We start from the raw sequence: 25,427 nt of genomic DNA, 5'->3' as shown, positions 1-25,427 counted from the left end.
TCATTAGTTAACATGTTAATTCATTATTCACCAAACTGACAATGAAAAATACTTATAAAGAATTAATCATTCTATGTTCATTTCTTAGTTACTTTTTAATAACATTAAAATAAATCAAAATCAAAATAATTTTTTTAATGGACCTAAGATAAAACTAACAATGATCAGTATTTCTTAAAGGTGAACTATGTAGTATTTTTGCAGTAAAATATCCAAAAACCACTAGGCCAGTGTTATATATTTTGTTCAGTTGAGTACCTACAATATCCCAGATGTTTCCAACTATTTGTAAATTTTGAGAAAATTGCTATTTTAACTAAGGACAGGGACGTTGCAGCATTGCATTTGAGGGAGTCGCCTGTCAATTGCGTCATATCTGCGTTACCCTCGATTTCGGCTTTTATTTGGCAGGAGCGCTTTACTCTTAGCAGTGTGAACAAGTGAACGCACGGAGTAACGTCATAACATCGTTTTAAACACACTTAAATGTATCTAATATGATAAACAGAGCTCCATTACCTCAAAATCATAACCGGAAGAGCAGATCTGTGCAGGCGCCCGGCAAATGAGTCCCGTCCCGTCATAATAAAAGTCCCGGTATTCGCAAGGCAGGTATTTGTTTAACAATCGCTCCAGCAGCTTTGCTCAGGTCCATAACACTCGGTCCTGCTCTGCTTTAGACTACAGTAACGTTAATAACCGCATGCATGAACGTGATTTCTGCCCGAGTCCTATTTTCCACCGGCTGTGATGAGAAGACCACATCTCCCAAGATGCTGCGCTCACACGTTGCGTCATCAAACTACGCATTTGTTTTGCATAGGCGCCCTCTAGTGGACAAAAACTGCATAGTGCACCTTTAACTAACATGACCAAAAACATTATACTTTCTGTACCAAATGTAGCTATTGCTCAATCTTAGTTAATGCATTAAATAATGAGACCTTATTGTAATTTGTAAGCCTACCTGTTGTTCTTTATAGCCTAATTCTTTTGCACTTTAATCTGTTTGAAAATTGTAGTTTTACAGCTCTGAAAAATATCAAGAGACCACTTAACATTGATTTCTCAAGAGGGGTCTCTTAATTTTTTTTTTCCAGAGCTGTATATATTTTTGGTGCACTATTGTATTTAAACATTCAGTTATTTTTGTTCTTACAAAAATAGTTCTTAAAGCTGTTATGCTATGGCAACACTTTTTTTTGCAACTTATTTCAATATCGTGATAAAACTTCATCAATTAATCGCAACATGAAAAAATGATATCGGCACATGCCTAGTGAAGATGAACAGAGGTCTTACGGGTGTGGAATAACATTAGGGTGAATCATTAAGGACATACATGTCATTTTTGGGTGAACTAACCCTTTATGCACAAGACGCTGCCAAAGAGAACATTTCTGCATTGCATGTTTTTTTTTTTTTTTGTGCTGTGCACGAAATGTAGAAACACTTACAGACAGTATACTTTAAATATTTGTTGTAATGGCACCTTTTTAAGATCAATGTGGATTAAATTAATTAATTTTTTTTCTTCAAACAATACTACATAATGTGAAGGAAGTTTGTTTGAAATTTTCGCAAATGTCTAGCCCGAAGGGTAGCTGGAACCGTGGAAGAATACACATATGGGGTTGCCGTGAGGGAACCGCTACATATGGAACCCAGCCTACAGCCACGTTTCACAAGCATACGGGTGCAGGCCTGGCGTTAGACGGTCCGCAACGTCTGACACCGGAGGGGTGACGGAGGAGCTCGACAGGGTTAGCCTTTTCTCAATAATTTGTTGAAGCATCTTTGGCACCAATTACAGCCTCAAGGCTTTTTGAGTATGATGCTACAAGCTTGGCACACCCATTTTTGGGCATACTTTGCGTCAGTGCACAGCATTTTCCGATCTCTCCAGAGTTGTTCAAATGAGTTTAAACGTGCAGTATGCAACTTTTGGCCACTAGGGGTCACTTATTCAAAATAATAACAACAGACGTACTTTAATGACGTCGGGAAAGTGCGTGTGCTCATGGGAGTTGTTGTCATTATTGCCACTGTCAACCAGCGAATCTGGCATCTCCAGCAGAAAACATGTTCACTGACAAGGTAATTGTTATATTACATCTCTATTATTGTTAAGTTTAGTTACGGCTTTTCACGTTATGTAATGCCAATCTAATGAAATAGCAGCGAGCTACCGTTACTTAACAAACTTATCAGTAACGTTAGCTAATGTGTGAGTCAGAATGTTGTGCGGGCGGTCGCTATGTCAACACACCTATAAGTTGGTAGGCTATGTTGACATATTAACCGCGCATCATAATTTGAGTTACTCAAATTATAGATATGTTGACATGGCATCCGCGATTGTCGAACATTCTGTATATCAACTGTTCAATAAGGAAATACATTTCAATTTAGTTTATCATTACCAACATAAAACAGTAAATGAGAGAACCAGCACTAGCAATACGTTGTTCATTGGAACACGCGGTGTGTCGCTCCCCACATTCATCAATCTAATAAACATTTATTTTGGAACTCAGAGATATATGAATAAGTAGATCATTATTAAATCGATATTATATGTAGCTAGTATTAACATATGATAAAAGTGACGGTCACCTTATATTAATTGACCAAGATAGTGGCATATTACCTTATGAAGCTAACGTTACTTTCTCCAGCTACATATAAAACCAATAATAGCTAGTCCATCTGCGTTTTACACATGACATCATCGTGTCACCAAATATACGGATAGAAATATACTTTTGAATCAGTTTTAAAAAGTCTCAGTTTCAGTCTCCAAAAACACAGAATCCGCCTGTTTGAAAAGCCGATGCAATACAAAATGTAACGTTATAGGCTACGTATTCAGCTAAACGCGTCTCAATGTGGTCAAGATCGCTATGCAATATGCAAACATACAGCATGTTATGATTATATGATTATTATGTTAGCTGAATGGTTACTTAAATGACCTGTTTATTAAAACGAAAGCGAGATCAGCATATCTCTCTGCAGTCCGAGCTTGTCACGAAGATTTCGCCATCTTTCAAAGGCTTCTCCAAGGTTTACACGTCTCTTGCTTCTTCTACTGTCCCAAAATCTTCTCGGGTCATTTTTTTTCACTCGTACGTTTGCGCTTTGTTGAGCTGACAAAACGTACAGGCAAAGAGTAGTCATGATCCATTATCATACAGACTTTTTTATACGGGTGTTCCCCTTATACTGTCTGTCAGTGTTCCTCTTTGAGTTTGGCGGTTCCGCCGAGTTCCGCAGGAAGCAAGACGCAAACGTGGATATGACGTGAAAGACTGGCGACATAACGGAAATAAAGACACGGTCCGTGTCTTCGAATTAAAATATTAATTTCTCTGGATTTAGAAGTTAATTGGAACTGTCGGGATAATGTAAACACACAACTTTAAAAAATATATAACATAGATATAGTGATCTTTTATATTTTTAATGCTGAAACATTACATATTGTGCCTTTAAGTCTGGGCTTTTGCTGGTCGTTTTTGGCCAGAGGCGAGAGACTACAACCAGTAGTTGGAGCTAGTTCTGCATAGGGGTGTGTGATTATGGAAGCAAATAAGAGACATAATTCTTTTACATTGAACCGCCACTGAATGCTTAGTTCTGAAATATTTTATTTTGAAAAACATTTATCTGAATTTATTTGCTCTGAATTCATCCCTTTGAAATTATTTTACTTTGAAAATCATTCAAATTTATCTCTCAACCTGAATATCTTAACCTCACCACTATGATGAATATAATGTGTTTTTTTACAGTCTATAGTTTTTGTCATCTTTACAGGTTTAATATCCTCTGTGCCCAATGCAGATCAACTTCTTGAATCATGACCAGTGGCATAGGCAGAATTTTATTTTTGGTCCACATACAAAACATGAGCAGCGGTTACAACAAACGTTAGACACTTTATTTCCACTTTTCAAATGTCTTCATTTTTATTGAAAATAAACACGTTTCCGATCTGTTATGATGAGAAAAGGAAGTACGTCGACTTTGGCAAAAGACTGATTTGAACCGCAGCTCGAATTGCATCAAACTTGGTGCCGCACACCTTTCCCCTACACTATCATGACTGATGTGAAAAACCAATGGCCCGCTGACTACGCCACTGATCACGACAGACCGGTCGCCTTTCTCAGCCTCTGATAGGCGCTCGACAGTTTTTCCTTTTTTTATATATAGAAACAATAATTTACTTGTGTGTGTATATATATATATATATATATATATATATATATATATATATATATATATATATATATATATATATATATATATATATATAATGTAATGTAATATTAGGGGTGTCCGCAACTAAGGGTTTACACATTCGAATCAGAATTGTCGTATCCTTCTATGGTCGACTGATAGTCGAATCATCTGTGTGTGTGTGTGAATGGGTTGGGAGCGGCACGACACTAGTCAGCAGGAGGGTAAAACTATTTTTATTTTCCTTTACACACTGCACACAGCAACAACTATTCATAAAGCGATCAAAACTGCCTGCCGACTGACAGACCTACTGACAATGGCTTTCTTATTTAGGTTTAAATAAAAGGTAATGTGGTAGATAAACATTCGTAAAACGTTTTAAAGCCACAATCCAAATACAGAACATTACACAAATATGTAAAAGAACATTTTTAAAAATAAACTTTAAAAAAAGGTTCCTCTGCCTGGAGAGGAAAGACCACTTTGAGTGCGTTAACATGCACGTTCTTAAGCTGATTATGCCTTAAGGGGGTCTCACACCGGAGGCAAAGCTCAGCCCTGCGTCTCAGCTGTCTCCCACCGGACACGCACATTATATATGCAACTTCTGACAGAAGAGCTGCACAGTGTATCAGCACAGGGTGAAATCAGTATGTACATTAAAAAATTTGAGGGAAATATAATATAATATACATGTAATAGGCTATGAAACCTTGAAATGGCGCTCTGTGGCGCAGGATCATGATATGTCTACTCAGGCAATAATGCCAAAAAGAAAAAAATTCAACATGCATTTATCATTCTTACAATTACATCTTACAACTATCTCACACACAAATTGTGTCCTCTTCTGTTCAGTTGTATTCCACAGTTTTCCTCACATAATTGGATATTGCAATATTTTTAAAACTATTAAATATTTACTAAAATATATATATATATTTTTAACATATCATCCAGCCCTACAATACATTGTTGATACATTTCTTATTCTCTTTTCCCCCTCAATGTGCCATGTATTATTAATGTGTTATTAGTGTTCACTTCTGAACACATCTGAAATCATGCTGCTAAGGGCACTACAGAAAACATTATTTTTTAAGTGTTTTGTATTCTTCTCCTTAATTATAGATTAAAAGCATAGAAGTCTTTGCTTTCCTTAATAAGTGGGTACAATAAATTATTTATTTGCTGGTTTTCTTGTTTATTAATTCATTCTGTTTTCTGTGCAGTCTGGTGGGATGAAGAGCTTCCTCTGCAAGTGTTCGTTTATAGAGATCTACAATGAGCAGATTTATGACCTTTTGGACAGTGTGTCCAATAGCCTGTTCCTGCGAGAGGACATCAAGAGGGGCGTCTTTGTTGAAGGAGCTGTGGAGAAATATGCAGCATCTGCTGCAGAAGCCTATCAGGTCTCTTGCATGTTGACCTACAGTAGTTCTAGAAAAATAAAAATACTAGCAATGGCTTAGAATTGTCAGACCTTTGTTTGGGGTTTTGTCAGGGATGACAAAAATGAACATTACCCCATGATTCACTATCAAGTCATCCTAGGTATATATAGCCCCGTTTCCACCACAGGAACTTTACCCAGGAACCAGGAACTTTGGGGTGGTACTCGGTGTGTTTAGACCGCAGGAACCAGGGTCTAAATGAAGTTCCGGGTAAATATTTCCCCCTCCAAACGGCCCTGCTCGCGAGGTAGTACTTTTTCAAAGTTTAGGAACTTTCGAGGGCGGGACTTGGGTGCTGAACATGCTGATTGGTTTAGCTCACGCAGCATTTTATTTCAACCGGCATTTTTAAAAGTCTTTTGCGAGGTTCGGTCTGCGTTCAGTAAATATCAGTCTTGCTCTCTGTCTGATGGAGCGCGTTCGTCTCAGCCAACTCACGTACAGTGTCCGTAATAGCTTATAACAATGAATCTCTTCCATACTTGTTATTCATTTTTTTACAGTCTATTTTTCACCATGTAAACGACCTGACCGATTACTATTAAGTGTAGATTCCTTACATGACGTGACTCATGTTGACAAGAGAGGAAAGTTAATTTTTCTGAGGGGTTAACTTTTTATTTCGTAAGTTATGAAGATAATGTTGGAGTAATGCCACAGCGTATATTGCCCCAGGCAGTTTTTACTTTAACTGCGCCTGACAGAAGATTTTTTTTTTTTTTTTTCTGAGATGATTATTACACTTTACAACAAATAAACAGCTTATATAATACTGTATTAGTCCTGGTGGCCGTTAAGAGTTGCTATGGCTACAGTAAACACATCCCAGCTGCTGGAGAAAACAGCGTTGACATTTTTGATGCGGCAGACAAACTGCTTATGTGACAAAATGATTGCGATTGAAAGTCATCACATGCAAACACCAGATTGGTTTAGATAACGTCTCATGTAAACAGTCCACTAAATCTTTCAATCGGTACACGCAAAAATGATTACTGTCCGTCACTGACTTGGAGGAGCAGTCGCGCGCAGTCCTACATCAGCGGACTAATCTGCCTAATCTTCTCGGTACTTTATTTAGCGGTGGAAACGCAGACAGCTGCAGGTCTGGGGGGAGAAAAGTTCCTGTAAAAAAGTTCCTGGTATAAATTGTTCCGGGTAATTTTGGTGGAAACGGGGCTTATGACTTTCTTCTTTCAGACAGATACAGTGAGAGTATGTTCCGGCTAATCTAAAGCTTTATAATGGCAGTGGATGGCAGCCGAAAATTTTAACCCCCCAAAAATGAATCCATCCCTTATAAATGTAATCCACATGGCTCCAGGGGTTAATAAAGGAGGAAAAATATCTATATTTAAAGGATGGTATTATACAGAATATATTTTTTTGGCAAATTTTGGGCTTCCATTCACTGCCATTATAAAGCTTGGATTAGCCGGGACTCTTTTAATATAACTCTGATTGTATTCGTCTGAAAGAAGAATGTCATATACACCTAGAATGGCTTGAGGGTGAGTAAATCATGGGGTCATTTTCACTTTTGGGTGAACTATCCCTTTAATGGCTTTAAAACCGCAAGACTTCTTTTCAGGAACTTCCAGAAGAGTTTTTTTTTGTCTAACTAAACTTTTGGAAATATCCTAAAGTGTGACGTGCTGGATTGTATTTAACAGTATTCTACACATCATGTTACAAATTATTTGTGCTTAATTGTGATGTGTAATTGGTTGATGTATTATGAACAAACGTTTTAGGGGCTTTTTTTTCTAATTTCTTTTTTTTCTAATGACTATTCCAGTCGTTCAAGATTTACTGGATTAGAATAAAAAACGAAATAAATTACAAAATTTTAACACAATAAAAATATTTTAGAGATTAGTATGACTGGAAAAATGTACATACCTAAAGCATCACTACGTAGTTTTTCAATCTTAAAATAATGAAATAATGTCTCTAAAATTATTTCAGTGGTAGAACAACTTTTAACAGGACGAATTTTATTGCCGCTGACACCTGAGCAGCCTCCTAGTGCTAAAACCAAATCTGTAAGTTTTGTGTTCGGGTCGGTACACACAGTGGAGTAGCACAGTCCCTGCGTGACTCTTCATAGACATAAAAAAAGAGAAGCTGCTCAGGCTGAAATGTTCTTCTGCAAGACACACGCACTTCTGTTTTAAAAATAAAATAAAAACCATGGTTATTTATGTCTTAATAACTTTCATTTAAAAAAATGACTTTTCCAGGTTTAGAAATCACTTAAAATTAGGCAGCCTCACATGTGCAGGTTTTCTAATGTTGTGGGAACCTGGTTGTATATTATCTTCATTTATAATATGTTGGCAGTTCTTTTGTGACCTTGTGCTGTATTTCTGAATGCAGGTGTTGTCGATGGGATGGCGAAACCGTCGAGTGGCATCCACCTCAATGAACCGTGAATCGTCTCGTTCACATGCTGTGTTCACCATGACGCTGGAATCAAAGGAAACTGGACAGGAAGTGGTCAACATCAGGACTTCTCAGCTCAACCTGGTCGATCTTGCCGGCTCAGAGAGACAAAGGGACACACATGCAGAGGGTTCACGGCTCAAGGTGCTTATGTTGAACATTACCTCTAAAAATACTTTAAAGCAGTGGTCTTCAAACTGTTCAGTTTTCAAACTAAATTTAGGTTTAGGTTAAAAGGAATACATTATTAATACTATTATTATAAATAGACTTACTACAGTGCAATATAATTTGGGGTATTGTTTTAATTTTAACGAGTCCGATTCTGCTTATCGATTCCAAATCGTTTTTTTTATTTCAATAAGGTAAACAAAAAAAAGTGATATTATTAACATTTAATTTAGTTTTTTATCTACATTATCTTGTTTTATTTACTCATTGTGGCTGAATACCATGAACAAAAATCAACAGGCTAAAGAGCACTTACACACTATGATTTAAAAATACCATAGCAAAAACAACTAGCCTAACTAATATACATTTCAAGCATTATTAAAGACAAATAAACACTCAGTAATTTAAAAATAACAATTAAAAAATTTGAAAAAGACAATGCTTTAAGATCATCAGGAATTCAGGTACAGAAATTGTAATCAAATATATAATAACAGTGCACTTTATGAATAAAAATATACATTATAAATGTACGGTATGGCCGGTACATTTTATATAACTATATTTTTCAGAATTATACCGGTTTCGTGGTATATGATGGTATTTTTTCCCCCCGTGCATGACTGTGTTAACTGCATTTCTCTGATTGAGAGAGGAAATACTGCAGGAGATTGACTAGAATGACCTATTTTACATCATGATGAATATTGTAGAAAATTCCACACGAATTAATACAGGTTAGCAAAGTCCCACAAAATGATGCCATTGGGAGACAACAACCTATAAGAGCAATAGTCTCTTAACAAACCACACATCAGTTTAACAGAAAGAATAAATACATAGTTACTTTTGTATCTATTGTCTAATCACGTTCATTAGGGATGTTAGCGAATAATCAGTGATCGATTAATTGTCTAATACATTTAATTAAGTCAACCTAGATTGTCGATTAAGCAGGGTCATGCGCATGCTTACTGTGAAACATGCAGCGGACACGAGGAAAAATGAGGCAAGTGCGCCAGAGTTATGTTTGGGACCATTTAACAGCTAGAGTTTAATGATGTGTATTGTTAAGGTTTTAATGGTATTACTACTTATACAGATACTGCTTATCCATCCAGTATTTTAACAGTATTCTTATCGGTTTGTTTTGTTAGACTTTATTGTAATAAAAAGAAAAATTAAGAAAATAATTAACATTGCTTTATAATCTGAACATGTAAAATATCTATAGCAAAATAAACAGCAATGTTTAAACGAAACGAATATAAAACATCTATCACTAGAGCATTTACCAGCATTTTTTGTTTTATATACAGTCCCTGACAAAAGTCTTGTCGCTTATCTATTTTCTAGAAATACCTGATATTAACCTGACTTTTAATTAATTCATTGGTGTTAGAAATAGCTCATATGAAAAGCTAAAACCCTCCCAAATGATGTTTAATGCACTGAAATAAATAATGTTCACAGAAAAAATATTTATACTAATACTATACAGAAATTGAACAAATTTTCAGCAAATACAAAAATATGTCAGCAAATTAAGTTGTGGCGCTGTGAGATCCAAATTTAATATCTTGTATGACTTCCATGAGCTTGAAGGACTGCATCCATGCGGTTTGGCAAGGATTCATACAATTTATTGATGAAGTCATCAGGAATAGCTAAGAAAGCAGTCTTGCATGCCTCCCAGAGTTCATCAATATTCTTTGGTTTCGTCTTCCATGCGTCCTCTTTCATCCTACCCCACATATGCTCAATGATGTTCATGTCTGGTGACTGGGCTGGCCAATCCTGGAGCATCTTGATCTTCTTCGCCTTGAGGAACTTTGATGTGGAGATGGAAGTATGCGATGGAGCACCGTCCTGCTGCAGAATTTGGCCTCTTTTATGGTTGGGTATATAAGAGGTAGCCAAGATTTCTTGGTATTTTAGACTATTGATGTTGCCTTCCACCCTGCAGATCTCTTGCACACCCCCATACTGGATGTAACCCCAGACCATGATTTTTCCGCCACCAAACTTCACTGTTTTCTGGGTGAATCTCGGATCCATTCTGGCTCCAGTAGGTCTCCTGCAATATTTGCGGCGACTGTGGTGTAAAAACAGAAGATTCATCTGAAAAATCCACCTTCTGCCACTTTTCCAGTGTCCATCCTTTTAGCAGGCTGTGGGCCTTGGCAAATGCCACACGTTTTTTCAATTGTCTTTTGTTTAGTGCTGGCTTCTGGACACTGATTCGACCATGGAGGCCATTTCGAGACAGAATCCGACAAACTGTTCTGGTTGACACAGGGACTTCAGGTGATCAGGTCTCGTGGAGCTCTGCTGCAGTGGAAAATGGGCTGGCCTTGGATTTTCGAGCCAACAAATGGTCCTCTCGAGCAGTTGTCTTGCGGGGTCTGCCTGACCTGGGCTTGTCAAAAACGTCTCCAGTCTCTTCAAATCTTTTTTTATCCTCTGTACTTGACGTTGAGACACATTGAAGGTGTCTGCCACATCAGCAGTGGATCTGGTCTTCAGCCTCTTGATAATCAAAACATTAGTCTCTGGGTGAATCTTAGGCATGTTTGCAAAGGTCTAGTTGCAGTTGATGTGAAGGTCTAGTGTACTGGGGTCTCTTTTTATACACACTTGAGACCTAATTGATCCATTATTAGTCACAGGTGAAGCTCATATGACAAGGTGACAACACTTATGTCTTTGCAAAAATTGACTCAATGGGCTTTACCAAGCTGTGAATATTAGAATACTTTTTGAAAGTTTAGTTTTTCACTGAAACATTATCACAAAAGCTGGTGGGATTAAAATCAGCCGTTTCTTGTAAAAAAATCTTGATTAGAAATATATTTCAGCGGCACTTTAGGTCAATTTGTACACAAGCGACAAGACTTTTGTCAGGGACTGTATGCATACGAAGAACAAGAACAAGAAGCAAAGTACAAACAAATGGTCAAATAAATACAGTAAAAGTACAGTTAAACAAAGATACAAATAAAATAGTGCTTTAATTTCAGGAATGTCTAACATTACTGTTTGGGTAATGGCCTACAAAGACATCTAATAATAAAATATAAAATAACACTGCATAGTTTTCACTGTACAAATTAATAGATTAATGCTTTTTAAAGCTGCGAGTATCTTTCTCTTCGCGTTTTGTTGTTTGATTCACATTAATGACACAATCGTCAGGGTTTATTAGACGCTGCCCCTTTAAGGCCGAATGCAGATCTAATAATATACATAATATTTTCTTCCAACTATTAACGCCCATTTAAGATGAAAACTATGTTTAAGTGAACACTCTCCAAGCGGTCATTTTGACATTGTGTGTATTTGATGGTTTCAAATACACGAAGACTACTATAATGTGCGTGTTGCGGTTGGTTTCAAAGCACACACGCATTAGCTACCTCGAAGCTGGAAACTCTTGCACAGTTTATTGTGCTTTTAAAGGAGTACTTCAGTGCTGGGAAGATGAATCTGTATTTAAACTGGGTCATTAATGTAGTTGAAATGTGAAATTATTTTTGAATTTGGTGCTTTCTAGACTGAGAAAATGTATTTTTGTCTCATTGTCAGACAACAATTCCCTGCCCTACGAGGCCACTCCCAAAGCCACCGCTTCTGAATCACTGATCACTTTCCCACCACCGCATTCATCTTCATAAAATCAGTTCAGTTAGAGAACAGACACTACAATTAAAAACTGAACGTGTCTGTTCATTATAATGTGATTCAGCTGCTGAGGGAGTGTCAGCACACAGCGACGCTGCAGGAGTCAGATCACATTCACCGTGATGAATGAGCTGAATGAGCTCATGTGGTGAGGTAAACGTGTCCCCGTTCGTGGCATACATTCAGGCATACGCGCGTTCAGTCTGGCTCGTTTTCAGTCGGGCACGGTCATTTGAATATGCTCCAGGGTTTTTTCTGAAAGAAAGCTATATGCTAATTGCTGAAGTAACACTTTAATAGATCTATTTATTAACAAACACGTTCCACAATTTAGCAACAGTAGAGACTGCATTTTACAATAATCACAGATTGTGTTGATTCTGGCATTAAGTTTAGGGTTTAGGGGAACCAATGCTCACCGCTGTGAAGGGAAGGAAGTTGTGCAAGATGAAACACAGCATTTTTAATAGTTTTACTTCATATCTATTTATAATTCATGGCATGTCGGACTAAAAGCAAAAAAAAACAAAAAAAATTGAGTCAGTCCTAATTTGAAAGGGTCAGTCGGGTTACAGCAAACAAGAATATTTTTAAGGATGGCCTAAATGTATACTCTGTTAGACGTACACGTAAGCAAAACGATCTATAACAATGCAATACTATTACATATAAAAGCACATTTTACTCACATAAGTGTTGCACCATTCCTGTCGGATCCAAATCCAGCATCGAACGGAGATTGGTTTACAAACGATCCCTCAGTGAACTGAAGTCTTCCCCACGTGAGCTGGAACTTCATTATAAATAAAGTTCAACCACACATTCCTAATATTAGGATCTGAAGGAAGCTTATGCAGCGACTGTGCTCTTCCACAACCAGGAATAGCGCAATATCTTGCTATCTTCCTCTGCATGTTTATTGTTGTTGACCAGCTAGCACGAGCCCTCCATGAGTCGGTGGGCGGGGCTACTGGATTAGACGCGCTGTAGAGGCGTTTCGTCGCGCACTGACAGTATAAAGCACAGAACCGTTTGCTGGGCCTGGTGTCTATAAAAGCTTTTCTTTGACTAACAAGAAAGTTTTCAGCTCTGAAACTTACAGGATATTCTTATATTACCATGACTTTTATATATCAAAAGCTCAAGGGAAATTTGACTTCTCAATTCATTACCCCTTTAATAAATTGTTAATTGGGTTTAGTTGCGGTGTTCAGCGTGTTGTTCCAGGAAGAGTGTCCACACATACTGAAAAACAGATCTGAGGCGGCGTTGGTGACACATTGTATTAGTAGTAATAAGAAGTATCAGATTCCTGGCCTTAAGTATTAGGTTCCAGAATTGAAATCAATTTTTGTTTCCAAACATTAATGAAGGATTGTATTACAATAATATTTAACTTGAATCCATTTTAAATAAATGCAAGTGAAAAGTGATACTCTATCACAGCTAATGTGGACAAAAATCCACTTATGTTATTTGTTTTTTGTTTTGTTTGTTTGTTTATTCCCTGGAAACACCAATATGATGTGTTCATGTTTTTATTGTATCCCAGTGTGTCATTAGGGCAATTATACTGTCCTAATGTAATGGAATACATTACCTCATAACACTAAGGTTTGTTAAGTAAAATTAGCAATGTATTTATTCTCAGTGTGGTAAAGTTAAATATGGATCATAAAAGGGAGGCTCTTTAAAGATATAGCAATGCAACACTAATCCAACTTATATATTTCCTGCAATCTTAATGTTAAACAACTGCTTTAAATATATTTATGTTACTCCAGTTATCACAAAAAAATAAAATAAAAATAACCTGTAACTTTTGACTTGAATTCTTTAGGAGGCAAGCAGCATAAACCGGTCACTGATGTGTCTCGGTCAGGTGATCATGGCCCTGATGGATGTGTCCAATGGGAAAAACCGTCATATTTGTTATAGAGATTCGAAACTGACCTTCCTGCTCAGGGTGAGGGTGCTCTGAGAATGTTTCTATGAATATACGCAGATGAGTGAATCGTGTCTGACTGCTGTTCATATTGTCAGGACTCTCTGGGCGGAAATGCTAAGACGTACATCATCGCTAACGTTCATCCTGGTTCCAAGTGCTTTGGAGAGACGCTTTCCACTCTGCAGTTTGCTCAGAGGGCCAAACTCATCAAAAATAAGGTTGAACAAGAATTATTCATCTGAACATTCATGATCGTCTTAGTGTTCTTGAAGAAATGTGAAGACTGATCTGTGTGTTTGTCTCTGTAGGCTATGGTAAATGAGGACACTCAGGGTAATGTCAGACAACTGCAAGCAGAAGTGAAAAAGCTAAAGGAGCAGCTCGCAAATGCTCTTTCACAAACACGCATTGTAGAGCTTACGCCAACAGACCAGCCAACAGGTATACACATTACAGAACTCACACAGTCAATCCATCTGTTTAGACATCAGAAACTAGAACTACAGTGAGCACATGCATTTAATCATTATTATTTAAACTGGTGTTTGTGTTACAGCAGACTCTGACGCTAAAATTTCCTATAAGACACAGTTCATTCAGGCCATGGACTTCTGGAAGAAAGGACAAGAGGAGAAGAAGGTGCTTATTTATTTGTTTTCATTGAGAACTGCTACATTCCTGCTCAAGGAAGTAACAAAAGAGAGGGTCCAAAATATATCTTAAACAAAATAATAAATGAACAACAGTAAATAAATATATAATTAACAGAACAAAACAAGTTGACGGTCCAGCTCTGGGGTACAGCTGCAGGATAGGGCTAAGGCTCCTCCTCCCACAAACGACAGACATCTTAAATACAGTCACAAATTTAAGACAGGTGTAGATCCTTAACTAGGAATAACCCAAACCTAAGCCGTAACAATTTATAATCTGAGCCTATGATTAAGTAGTGGTACACACCCAAAACATTAGGAAATCAATCATTTAAATATTAAAGTTAAACGTAATTCACAACACCTGTTAGTGGGTGGGATATATTAGGCAGCAACTAAATATTTGGTCCTCAAAGTTGAAAAATGGGCAAGCATAAGGATGTGAGATTGAGAAAATAGCCTGTTACTTATTCATTATGATGTTTTTGAATGTAAAAACCACATGAACGTCATTAAGTTGACCTCAGACAACAGTATACATTTTTTTTTTTAAGCCAGTTTATGACACCTTTAAATATTCAAGAACATAAAAAAAATATTTAATGTGGTGCATATATATATTTAGCAAAATGATTCTTTCTAGAGTTAATTTTTATAGCTGACTAACGATTGTATGGTCACTTAAAGCAGCACTAGGTAACTTTTCAACCTTCATAATATATTTTCAAGACTCTTGTGATGATACATCGACTTACAATAGGTTGAATGCCACGTCTGCCATAGCCTGATGGGGTCTGTATCGTTTTTAATCGTACTTTTAAACTTCAGGTTTCGGGTAGTAACCCGAGAACAAAAAGAACTACAAAATTCGACTGCTTTACGGCATATACGTCACTTCCACCAACACACACACTTCCTTAAATTAGGACGTGCGAGCCCAACTTTGTTCGTCGGATAATATAGTCATGTCCGAAGCCGCAGAGACAAATAAGAAAGAAAAGGTTTTGTTGGAGGAAAGCAATAAGAGGAAACGAAAAAGTGATGTGATTAAAGGCAGGACGAGGATCAACCAGCGTTTGCTCGTCGGCGTGAGCTGAAGGAGGCGTGCCCGACCGATGCTGTCCTGCTTGTTACGGTGAGCTACCACTCAAACATTGAACTGAAGTATCATATAGATTCTGTAAAACGCTAACCAATAGACTACTATAATGACGCTGGCTTGTAAATGTGAGCATCGCGATTATTTGGCATTTGACAAAAATAAAAGGAAATTATATTCATATGACCTGCTGAAACATGCCACTGACTGTACCTGTGATGAAGAACACCTGCATGTGAACTCCTCCTGCAGTGTTCAGGGGAACTGCTACCCCTCATTTACACTGAACACGTGTGCGGCGCATTACGGCTGCGACACGGCTAGCGGAGCTGATCGCGCCCATTCTTGTCAATGCTTGTGTTTACACCGGCCGCAACGCGGCACGTTTCAGAAGCTTCTCTCCGCGCCGCTTCGCTAAATATAGGTGCCTAGTCTATTTTTGACGGACGTGGGTCCAAGTCGCACCGGAAATACAAAATAAAAGTCAAAAATCCCTGTCAATTTCAAAATAAACACCCTGTGCAGACTCCCAAACGTATTGCATGTATATTGGCAATATATCCTTGTTAGGAGACAAGAAATGGACGTCGGACAGGCAAATCACGTGCTCTCACACATCCAGTCGCTCCGCTTCTGATATGCTCCCAGTGTGAGTTAGCACCGCTTGGAGAACGGAATAAAACCTTGTCGCAGCCGTAATGCGCCGCACACGTGTTCAGTGTAAATGAGGGGTTAGTGCTGCACCAACCCGCTTTTATGAAGTAAATTTGGCCGCCCCGCACCACTGTATATATTTTTACAACCCGCCCCGCACCCGCGACCATTAAATAGACATACGGGGTCCGCGGGTTATGAGACGACCCGCGCATCACTAGTTCAGGGCTATCAGGGCTGTCATGTCAACAAATGCACGCGCGATGGCGTCCCCTGTTGTAGGATGACTGAGCTTACGACAGTAGTTGAGGACATTATTTTTTTCCCAACTGTAGGGGGACCCCGAGAGCAAAAGTTTTCTAAAATACAGTGACATTACGTGACATTGTTTACAAGCTGTTTTATTGATGTCTTAATACACTGACTGAGCGAGATGAGATGCACAAAAAAAACATTACCCCAAAAGAAATTCTGTCATTTACTTGCAAACTCCTGCTGAAGTCAAACAGCTTTGGAATGGCACGACACCATGTTCTTCCCATTATGCTCTGCCCTAACCACAATTGCCACCTGCGGCTGTCTTTCTTACAGGTTCTTCAGCAGAAAGTGTCTCAGCTGGAAGCTGCTTGGGCTCAGAAGGAGAAATTCATCCAGTCCAACCGCATGATCCTGAAGTTCAGAGATGATCACATCGTCCAGCTGAAGAAAGAACTTCAGACAGGCCAAAGAAGCGATCCTGAACAGAAGAACCAGGAGCTGCAGGAAGAGATCCGTCTGCTTCGAGATCAGGTACACAACATAACAGTGGTGTTTGAGTAAACAGCATAGTCCAGCATGATGCCGTGGATCAGCGTGTGTGTGTGTGTGTGTGATGCAGCAGTCAAAGTATAGTGGAAAAATGGATTGAACAGAACAAAACATACATGGCTTCTAGGGGTGTAACAGATCGCAGTTGATTCATGATCCATACGGACCACGACCCATGGTTCGGCACGCACGTTAATCTTACTTGTTTAGCAATCGCCAAGTAATTTTTTTCCATTAAACTCAATGGCAAGTTTCAGTGAAACTACACACAGCAGTCATGTGTTCAGGTGATCAGGGCTTTTTAATCAGTCAACAATGGCTAGCGGAGGAGCAGAAAAAACGGTGCATATACAGCTGTGTGGCGCTAATTTCTGCAAAGAGTCTATTTTTTGCTGTGCTGGACACGCTGAATTGAAGTGACAGCGTATTGTCCGCAATTAAAACAAACATATCGATGCGAAAATCAAGTAATTCCACCACAGATTCATGTAATGTAAAGTTTCTCTGTTTCAAAGTCAATAATGATGGATGCTATAATGGAGACCACTTGTCCTTTTTGTCCCCCCATGTTTAAAAAAAACAACTTTTGGATTTTAAATAAAAATAATAAATACACGTTGTGTGAAACAGGCGTGAGAGGTACTCTCTCTGCTGAGAATGTTGACATCCTAATCTTTTTGTTAAAAAAAAGTCATTATAGGCTTAGGCCCATTTTCACATTGCACTTTAACAACTAGTAGAGTAAAATATTATTTATTCATCTGGTTATTAATTTTATTTTTGTTAAAACCATAACCATATAGGTTATTTTTGTTAACACCAAAAGTTCTCGGTTTACCTATAAACCATATAGGTTATGTTAACAACGAAAGCTTTCATGTAATAATTGGATAGAAAATGGTCTCCTCCCCCTTTATTCTGATCCGAAAAATGATCCGATTATTTAAAATGTTTTCCATTTTTAGTGTTAAATAGTCTTTAGAAATTAAAGTTTATTGATCTTTGAAAATATGTACCAGCATTTTTATGCCATTATCATTATTTTAGATGAAAATGGCCTCAGAACGACAATATTATCATTTATCGCAATAATTTCTTGGCCAATTTATCGTCCAGCAAAATTTGTTATCGTGACAGGCCTAGTTACCTGTACAATTCAGAATTAATTTAAAGATTTGGATGTTTGTTTTTTAAATCCCTTAATGGTTTAGCACCGAAATATCCTTCTGACCTGATTAAGCCTTATACCCCACAAGGAGCTTTAAGGTCCACCGACCATTTGCTCTTAGTTGCTCCACGGGCAAAGTTGAAGAGCAGGGGGGACCGAGCCTTTGCTGTGGCAGCCTCAAAGCTCTGGAATAGTTTGCCTCTTTATATTAAGCAGGTTCATACACTTGCCGTTTTTAAATCTAGTTTAAAAACTTATTTTTATGGTTTGGCTTTTGACACTATTTGAGTACTGCTCTCTTATTGTCTACTTGTGTTTTGTTCTGTTTTGGCTCTTTTCCCCTATTATTGATTGTTTTGTTTTCTTTGTATTTTACTCTATATGTGTGTCCAGCACTTTGCTAAGCACTAGTTGATTTTAAAAAGTGCCCTATAAATACATTTTGATTTGATTTGATAATGCCACTGCAAAATCTGTAATTCCATTTAAACACTTTAGTTTGTACATATTAGTACATTCAATTCAAACAAAGGACCTTTCAAAGTTCTTCCATGAGTATTTTCTGAAACTTTTTCTTCTTTATTAGCCATTAGGGGTGTGGCGAGACCCTTATCTCACGAGAACGAGACGAGACAAGCTTTTTACATAGTGTTTTTTAATAAATACTTAATGCAGGTTTTGAAGTTGCATTTGAAATGTTTTAACTCATCATAGTGAATGTCATTTTAGTTTTACTCTCTGAGTATGAATTATCATATGCAGTAAAAGACAACAAGCACTGTAAATGTTTTGCCTGAAGTTTTTCTCACTAAAGCCCTCTTTATCTTGCTCACTGGGGTTGTATAGGCAGTGTTCTTAACGCAGTATGCAAGCTGCTTACATACATTCATTGTGAAAGTTGCTTATACAAAATATTTTTAATTGAAAATGTTCTTCTTCAGGTTTATACATTCAGCATTAAGCATAGCCAATTTAAGTTTGGAAGCAATCTGTTAACTTGTAGCTATTTTTCACATTTACTGTTTATCTAAAAGTTTAAAGTTTTTTTTTTCTTCCATGATATATAATTGGATGGATTGAAGGAACGGGGTCCCTCATAAAAGGTTCATCATATTTGGTGGTCCTTCGCATCATAAAGTTTGAAAACCCCTGGCCTATGTGATGTGTAACGGCTGTGAAGCGATGTATGTGTATGACAATACATTTATAAATTAATAAAGCCTATAAGCCTAAAGTGGAGAGAACTGAAAGTCTGTGTGTGTGTGCATGTTAAAATGTTAAGAGGCACATAGATTTAAGTTGCTGTTTCAGTTCCACACAGGCAAAAAAGACAAAACAATTTTTTACTTTAACTTGTCTTCATTAGAGAATGGAAGGAGCTAAAAATTCAACACTGGCCATTTAAGTGCACGTGAAAATTGAAAACGCTTTTATTCTTTTGTGGCACTTATAAAAAATTATTTGGCACCTAACCTTTTCCCTTATAGGAGCCAATAGCTCCTTAATTGATAATTTTGTCTGGAGCCCTGCTTAATCAAAGTACTCTATTCTTTTATTACTGCGCACAATAACTTGATGGGCTCTTTTGGAAGATCCTCATTAAATGTGCACACTCTTCTTTCACATTTTAGCGTCTTACTCTCTAATATTCTGCCTTCACTAACGGCAAGTTAATCAATAACGAACTCTGATTGGATGGTCAAAGCAATTGTCTACTTTTTGATTAAGCTATTCTCGCATGACAGAAGACTGCTTTTATATGACCACCCAGCAGCAAAGACCATTTAGGAAAGAAGAAATATGGGACAAAACGAGACTTTTTCATAATTAGTTGGGAAGAAATAGGGCTGAAGAACAGGACTGTCCCAGGAAAAACGGGACGTCTGGTCACCCTACTCTGAAGACTCTTTTTTAATATTAACACTGCATATTAAGTCAATTTGTATGGCAAATTATTGGTTTAATTTTCTACTATGTTGAATGCTTCATCTGTAATTTGTAGAACTTACTAGTGTTTAACACCTTGTTAATGTCTTTCAGTTTTGGTGTTGACCTGCTAATATAAATTCCTAGTAGTAGCTATACAACTATGCAAACATTTTTCAAAAAATGTTTTTCTTTTTGTCAGTTGGAGCACCACCCACGGATGATGCGGTATGCAGCAGAGAACTGCGCCCTGCGGGAGGAGATTCGAGCCCTGCGTGCTCTGGATTCTGTCAAATCTGCTGTTGAAACCAAAATTCAGTCATTAGCTGCGCTGGAGAAGACCTTCCTACAGCTGCTGGAGGCTCAGAGAACAGAGGAGACCAAAGGAGGTGAACAACTCAAACCTTTCTTTTAACTATTTGCCACAATGGGTTGCAGATATGTGTAAAGTAGACATGTCAAAGTTAAACGTACGTGATTTAATTACACATTCATTTAAATGTGAGCTTTATAGCTAGAGCTAATGTTTACAAACTGGAAAAGAGCACGGGTGCATACATTTACACTACAAGCATCATCTAAACAAACTTGCTAAATGCGCAAAGGCCTATTTACTGTATTTTTCATTCCTTAAAGGGGGGGGGGGGGATGCTGGTTCATGCATACTGAGCTTTTTACACTGTTAAAGACTTGGATTCCCATCCTAAACATAGACAAAGTTTCAAAAACTAATGTTGGACGTTTGATGGAGTATTTCTGTGTCAAAAATACTCCTTCCGGTTTCTCACAAGTTTCGGAGAGTTTTTTTCGAGTATGGGTCGGCTTGGCGTTACTAGAGCGGAAGGTCTTTGTATGAGCCGTACGGGCTCTTCTCCCGGTAGGGTGCGTGTGTGACTAGAGCGAGTCAGCGAGAGAGAAAACGCACTGCGCCCATAAACACTGCACTCACTGCTGTCACAGGACTTTACCAAATCAACAACATCACCAAAGAAGTGTGTTTTTGATGGAGTGGTGATGATAAAAGTTCACGATCGTGCTTTGGAAGCAGGCTGTGAGTAAAACTGCTTCAAATGTCTGTGTGTAGTTTGCTATCGTCGAGTGAGTAAACATCAGTAAACAACACGATCGTATAGTTAATTTATCAATGAAGCATGCGAGGTAACTTATGGTGTGTGTTTAAATACATTTGGTTAGCTGACCACTAAAGGTGTCTGTTTGTTTATTGTAAAACCACCCCAAACATGAACCTAGGTGACGTTTACACAAAGCACATTCACGCTCGTCATTCTTTAGCTCCGCCCACTCGATACGCCTCCAGGCGCTCGTTTTTTTTTCCGGAAAGACTCGGTACAGCCTATATTTCTTTTATAAATATAATAAAACTAAAATATATACACAATTACCCCATTGTAAAAAATACATTGAGTTAGCAAATACTTGTGAGACAATTTTAATAGTAATTGATCAATGTTTATATATGAGAAAAAGCTTAAAAACATTATCATATAAAGTGATCTCTTCAGAAGAAATTTTTGATTGCCTAGACTTTCAAAAGACAGACATTTTTTTTTTTTTTATATAAAACATATCTAATTGACAGTATATGCAGCGTCCCCCCCTGTGGTATTGAAAATAGCATTGAATATCGATGTGACGTTTTGACTCCACCCCTCAAAGAATCGGAATCGAGAATCGAAAAGAATCGGAATCAGAATCAGAATCAGAATCAGAATCGTTCAAATCAAAACGATGCCCAACCCTAGTCATAATGGATATTTTTCGGCTGCGTCTGTGCTCTTTAATTGGTTTATTGTCAGTAGATCATGCGCAGAACTTTCCATTCCCATGAGCGCTTTTTTGGGATTACACTCTCATGCTTATTTGCCCTGTTTATTAAATCTGGCTCCAGGTGTAAACGGGAAAAAAGGTGTCTATCTCTCTACTTGTTATCCGATCGACCAACACGCATCTTAATACCAGGTGTAAACAGGGCCTCTGTTGAGACCTCATGAGTCACGCAGGTACTGGATATACTCTGCTGCGGTTGTTGTCCCGCCCAGTCTAAAATAATCAGAATATAAACACTAATTATAAGTGTATCATAGTGATTCAGGGATAAGTCAATGGATTTGTGATGTACTTGCTCATTATATAATTTATGTACATTCTTAACAAAGAAGACACATAATGATTCTTTAACTACAAAAAGAGAATATTTGCAATTAATCATTTTAAATAATTTAATACATTCACAGAAAAGTCAGCACAAAGGTTTGCAAAGCTCTCTCTTAAATGGGAAGCCCAAGCCGATCACTCAGATTACGGTTACTGCTTTTATTATTAGCTCCTCCCATCTACTCCACCCCTGTCACCATGGAGACGCTGTCATCAGTTTCCATGGAGAGAATGAAGGTTCAGCTGCTGCAGAAACAGTCAGAGCTCACAGCAACAATTCAAGCCTTTGAGGAGTTTAAGGAGGTCAACAAGTATGTTCATGTCACATTCATTAATCTCTTCCCAAATGCTTGCGGAGCGCTTGATGATTGCAAATTTGATAATTCTGACCAGTATCTGCACATTTATACTCTTCAGAAAACAGGTAGCTGAGCTGGAATCTGAGAAACGCTATCTGGAGAAGTCAAACAAACATCTAGAAAAGATCCTAGACGCCACTAAAGCCCACAGCAAACAAGAAGTGTCTCAACTCAACAAGATTCATGCTGAGACCATTAAGGTAGCGAGACTTTAAGTTGGTCTGTTTTTAAAATGATTTTAATTTGAGATGTCTTATAATGACTGCTGCTGCTCCTCAGATCTTGACTACGCCCACAAAAGGCTATAACTTGCGAAATCGACTGGTGCCGCTGTCTAGCCCAGACCATCTGAATGGACAAGCTGAGGATCTCGACGTTGATGATATCCAGAGTGAACCACCGCCCCCTGAGATGAGTGAGCTAGCCTGTGAAGCGCTCACTGAAGAGCTCACGCAAATGCAGGTGCTCACAAGGAACCTTTTTCATTTGTTTCAAGGGCTGTGTGCAAAGTTTCAAAGCAGCATTCTAGGGCTGTCCCTGAAAAGTTTTTTTTCTAGTCATCTAGTAGTTAAATCGAATGCTGAATGAATCTCCTGCGTACATCACACGATCATCTCTGCTTTGAGTGCAGATTACAGTGAGTGAGAGCGCGCTCTGAACAAAACTCCAGCTCTTCTGAACGCATCTGATTATTAGACATTGCATTCATAAACTCAATAGAAACACGTGTGTTATAATGCACAACGCGATTATAACAAATGGCTTTTGAGAAGACTATAAAAAGTAGGTGACTATAGGAACAGCGACATTTAATGTGTTACACAACGCCACAACCGAAATACACCAAACAAACTTATGTCAAGCCTGATTATTATTCCTTAAATGTCACCCTAGTCGTGTCTTAACGTGTTCGTTCGTCTTTGACTCAAAATCCACTTGCCTTGTTTTTGCTATATATATAATAAAAATAGTGTCGTAATAAAAAGATCTTGTCGTTAAAAGGACATATATTTTCTCCTAATAAGGACAGTGGCGTAAATTTAACCTAGTAGGCTAATGCTGGACCAGGTGCAGCCACAAATAATATCATGACTATAGGCCTACTGTAATGAAGACATGTATTCAAGAAATGTATTAAAACAGAAAGACGCTATTGTTTTAGCTTTACTCAAAGGGCGAGGAAATTACAGGAATACTGGATTCTAAACACAGAAATGCCATATTATCATGAAGACCTTGAAGCAGATCTAACACACACACACCTCATATTTGTGCCGCTTAAGTAACCTAAGGGGCTTTTCTTGCCATTAATGCTTGGAAAACACCTCCTTCCAATAAAAATAATGGCTAGTGCGGTGGATGGGATATACAAACCTACCAAGTGCCATCATTTTGGAATAACCTCTCGCGAGAGGAAAATAAGTTTTAGTCGCATGTTGCGGCTATGGACGTTTTTTTATCGACATTTAAGAAATATCGCAAAAGTTTTTCGCAAATCCGTAATGGAAACGAGGCTTCTGTCATTTCTTCTCATTCAGAAAACAGTGTTGCGTGCTGCGTGCGCCTGCACCAGACCGGATAGGATTTACCGCGAGTTTTCAAAATCGTGATGATCACGGTTTTAATGATAATTACATTTTAAACGATATTACTAACCGTCAGTACATTTTATCATGAAACAAGTAAATGTTTCATCCCTAGATGCGCTCCAGTTTGCGGAGATGGAAGAAAGCGCATTGTGTTTGTTTTCTGTATTTTACAAAAGCATAACATTCTGTTAGTATTGTTAATTTATACAAAAAAGTAGTTTAATTGTTAAAGGTGTCATGTTTTTTCAGACAATTTATTATTGTCTGAGTTCAACTTATGATTGGTAATGAGTTGGTGGGCAGGGCTACATAATCAGGCGTTCATCTTATTCTGTTGAGGCGGTGTTTCGCCACACGATGACGTCAAGGTGTGGAATATTCTGAAACTGATCGTTTGCTGGGCCTGGTGTCAGTAAAAGCTTTTGATTGCATCTCCATATCATGCAATAAGTGCGCTAAAACTTAAGCTTTCACACTCCTATCCTACTTCTACCCCGCTGAAATGGTCAAATACTCCTTAAATGGATGTTTCCATTAGCGTTTAATATGTGACAGTCTTGTAGACACTGTAAGAGCTACAGCAAAACTGTGTGACTCAACACAAACAATGCTCAATAAAAAAATCAATAACTACAGGGTTCCCGCGGGGTCTTAAAAAGTCTTAAATTCAGAAAGTTACATTTAAGGCCTTAAAAAGTCTTAAAAACGCCCAGATTTTCATCCTAGGTCTTAAATTTAATTTACCAAAGTCTTAAAACTTTTACTTCCGTTCAGAAACAAAACCTATTAGTTTTCTTTACCCGACTGCTTCATGCATTTTTACTCCTTACACTTTTCCTTCAGCTTTTCAGAAAGCTGCGATTGGCAAACGGAAAGCAAGAAATTACCGTAATAAACCATATTTTGGCAAAAAGCGCTATCTGTCTTTAAGGATTTTTTTAATCGCGCCAAATGTTGAGGATTTACGGTCAAATACCGCTTTAATATGCTGGCGCCAACACTCGCATTCTAATAGGGTTAAGCGTAATGTATTCTGGTGTATTTGAT

At 37.9% G+C, this 25,427-nt stretch overlaps 1 protein-coding gene across 3 annotated transcripts in view; it reads left to right on the top strand.

Moving 5' to 3' along the window:
* The window catches only part of kif15 (kinesin family member 15), an 87,660-nt gene that overhangs the window by 16,910 nt on the left and 45,323 nt on the right, over positions 1-25,427 (top strand). For 2 of the 3 annotated variants that reach the window (XM_067436835.1, XM_067436834.1), the window contains exons 7-17: positions 5,481-5,660; positions 8,082-8,291; positions 13,843-13,968; positions 14,046-14,168; positions 14,259-14,391; positions 14,507-14,589; positions 16,948-17,145; positions 20,460-20,646; positions 22,602-22,743; positions 22,850-22,991; positions 23,071-23,253. In XM_067436835.1, the coding sequence (XP_067292936.1) occupies positions 5,481-5,660; positions 8,082-8,291; positions 13,843-13,968; positions 14,046-14,168; positions 14,259-14,391; positions 14,507-14,589; positions 16,948-17,145; positions 20,460-20,646; positions 22,602-22,743; positions 22,850-22,991; positions 23,071-23,253 (1,707 nt within the window). The remainder of the gene's footprint in view (positions 1-5,480; positions 5,661-8,081; positions 8,292-13,842; positions 13,969-14,045; positions 14,169-14,258; positions 14,392-14,506; positions 14,590-16,947; positions 17,146-20,459; positions 20,647-22,601; positions 22,744-22,849; positions 22,992-23,070; positions 23,254-25,427) is intronic. The other variant, XM_067436836.1, reaches the window with a different exon arrangement.

The sequence above is a fragment of the Pseudorasbora parva genome, chromosome 25 (assembly GCF_024679245.1).
Source record: "Pseudorasbora parva isolate DD20220531a chromosome 25, ASM2467924v1, whole genome shotgun sequence".
Classification (NCBI taxonomy): Eukaryota; Metazoa; Chordata; class Actinopteri; order Cypriniformes; family Gobionidae; genus Pseudorasbora; species Pseudorasbora parva.
Note: the sequence above shows the minus strand (reverse complement) of the source record. Positions and strands in the feature narration are given on the sequence as shown.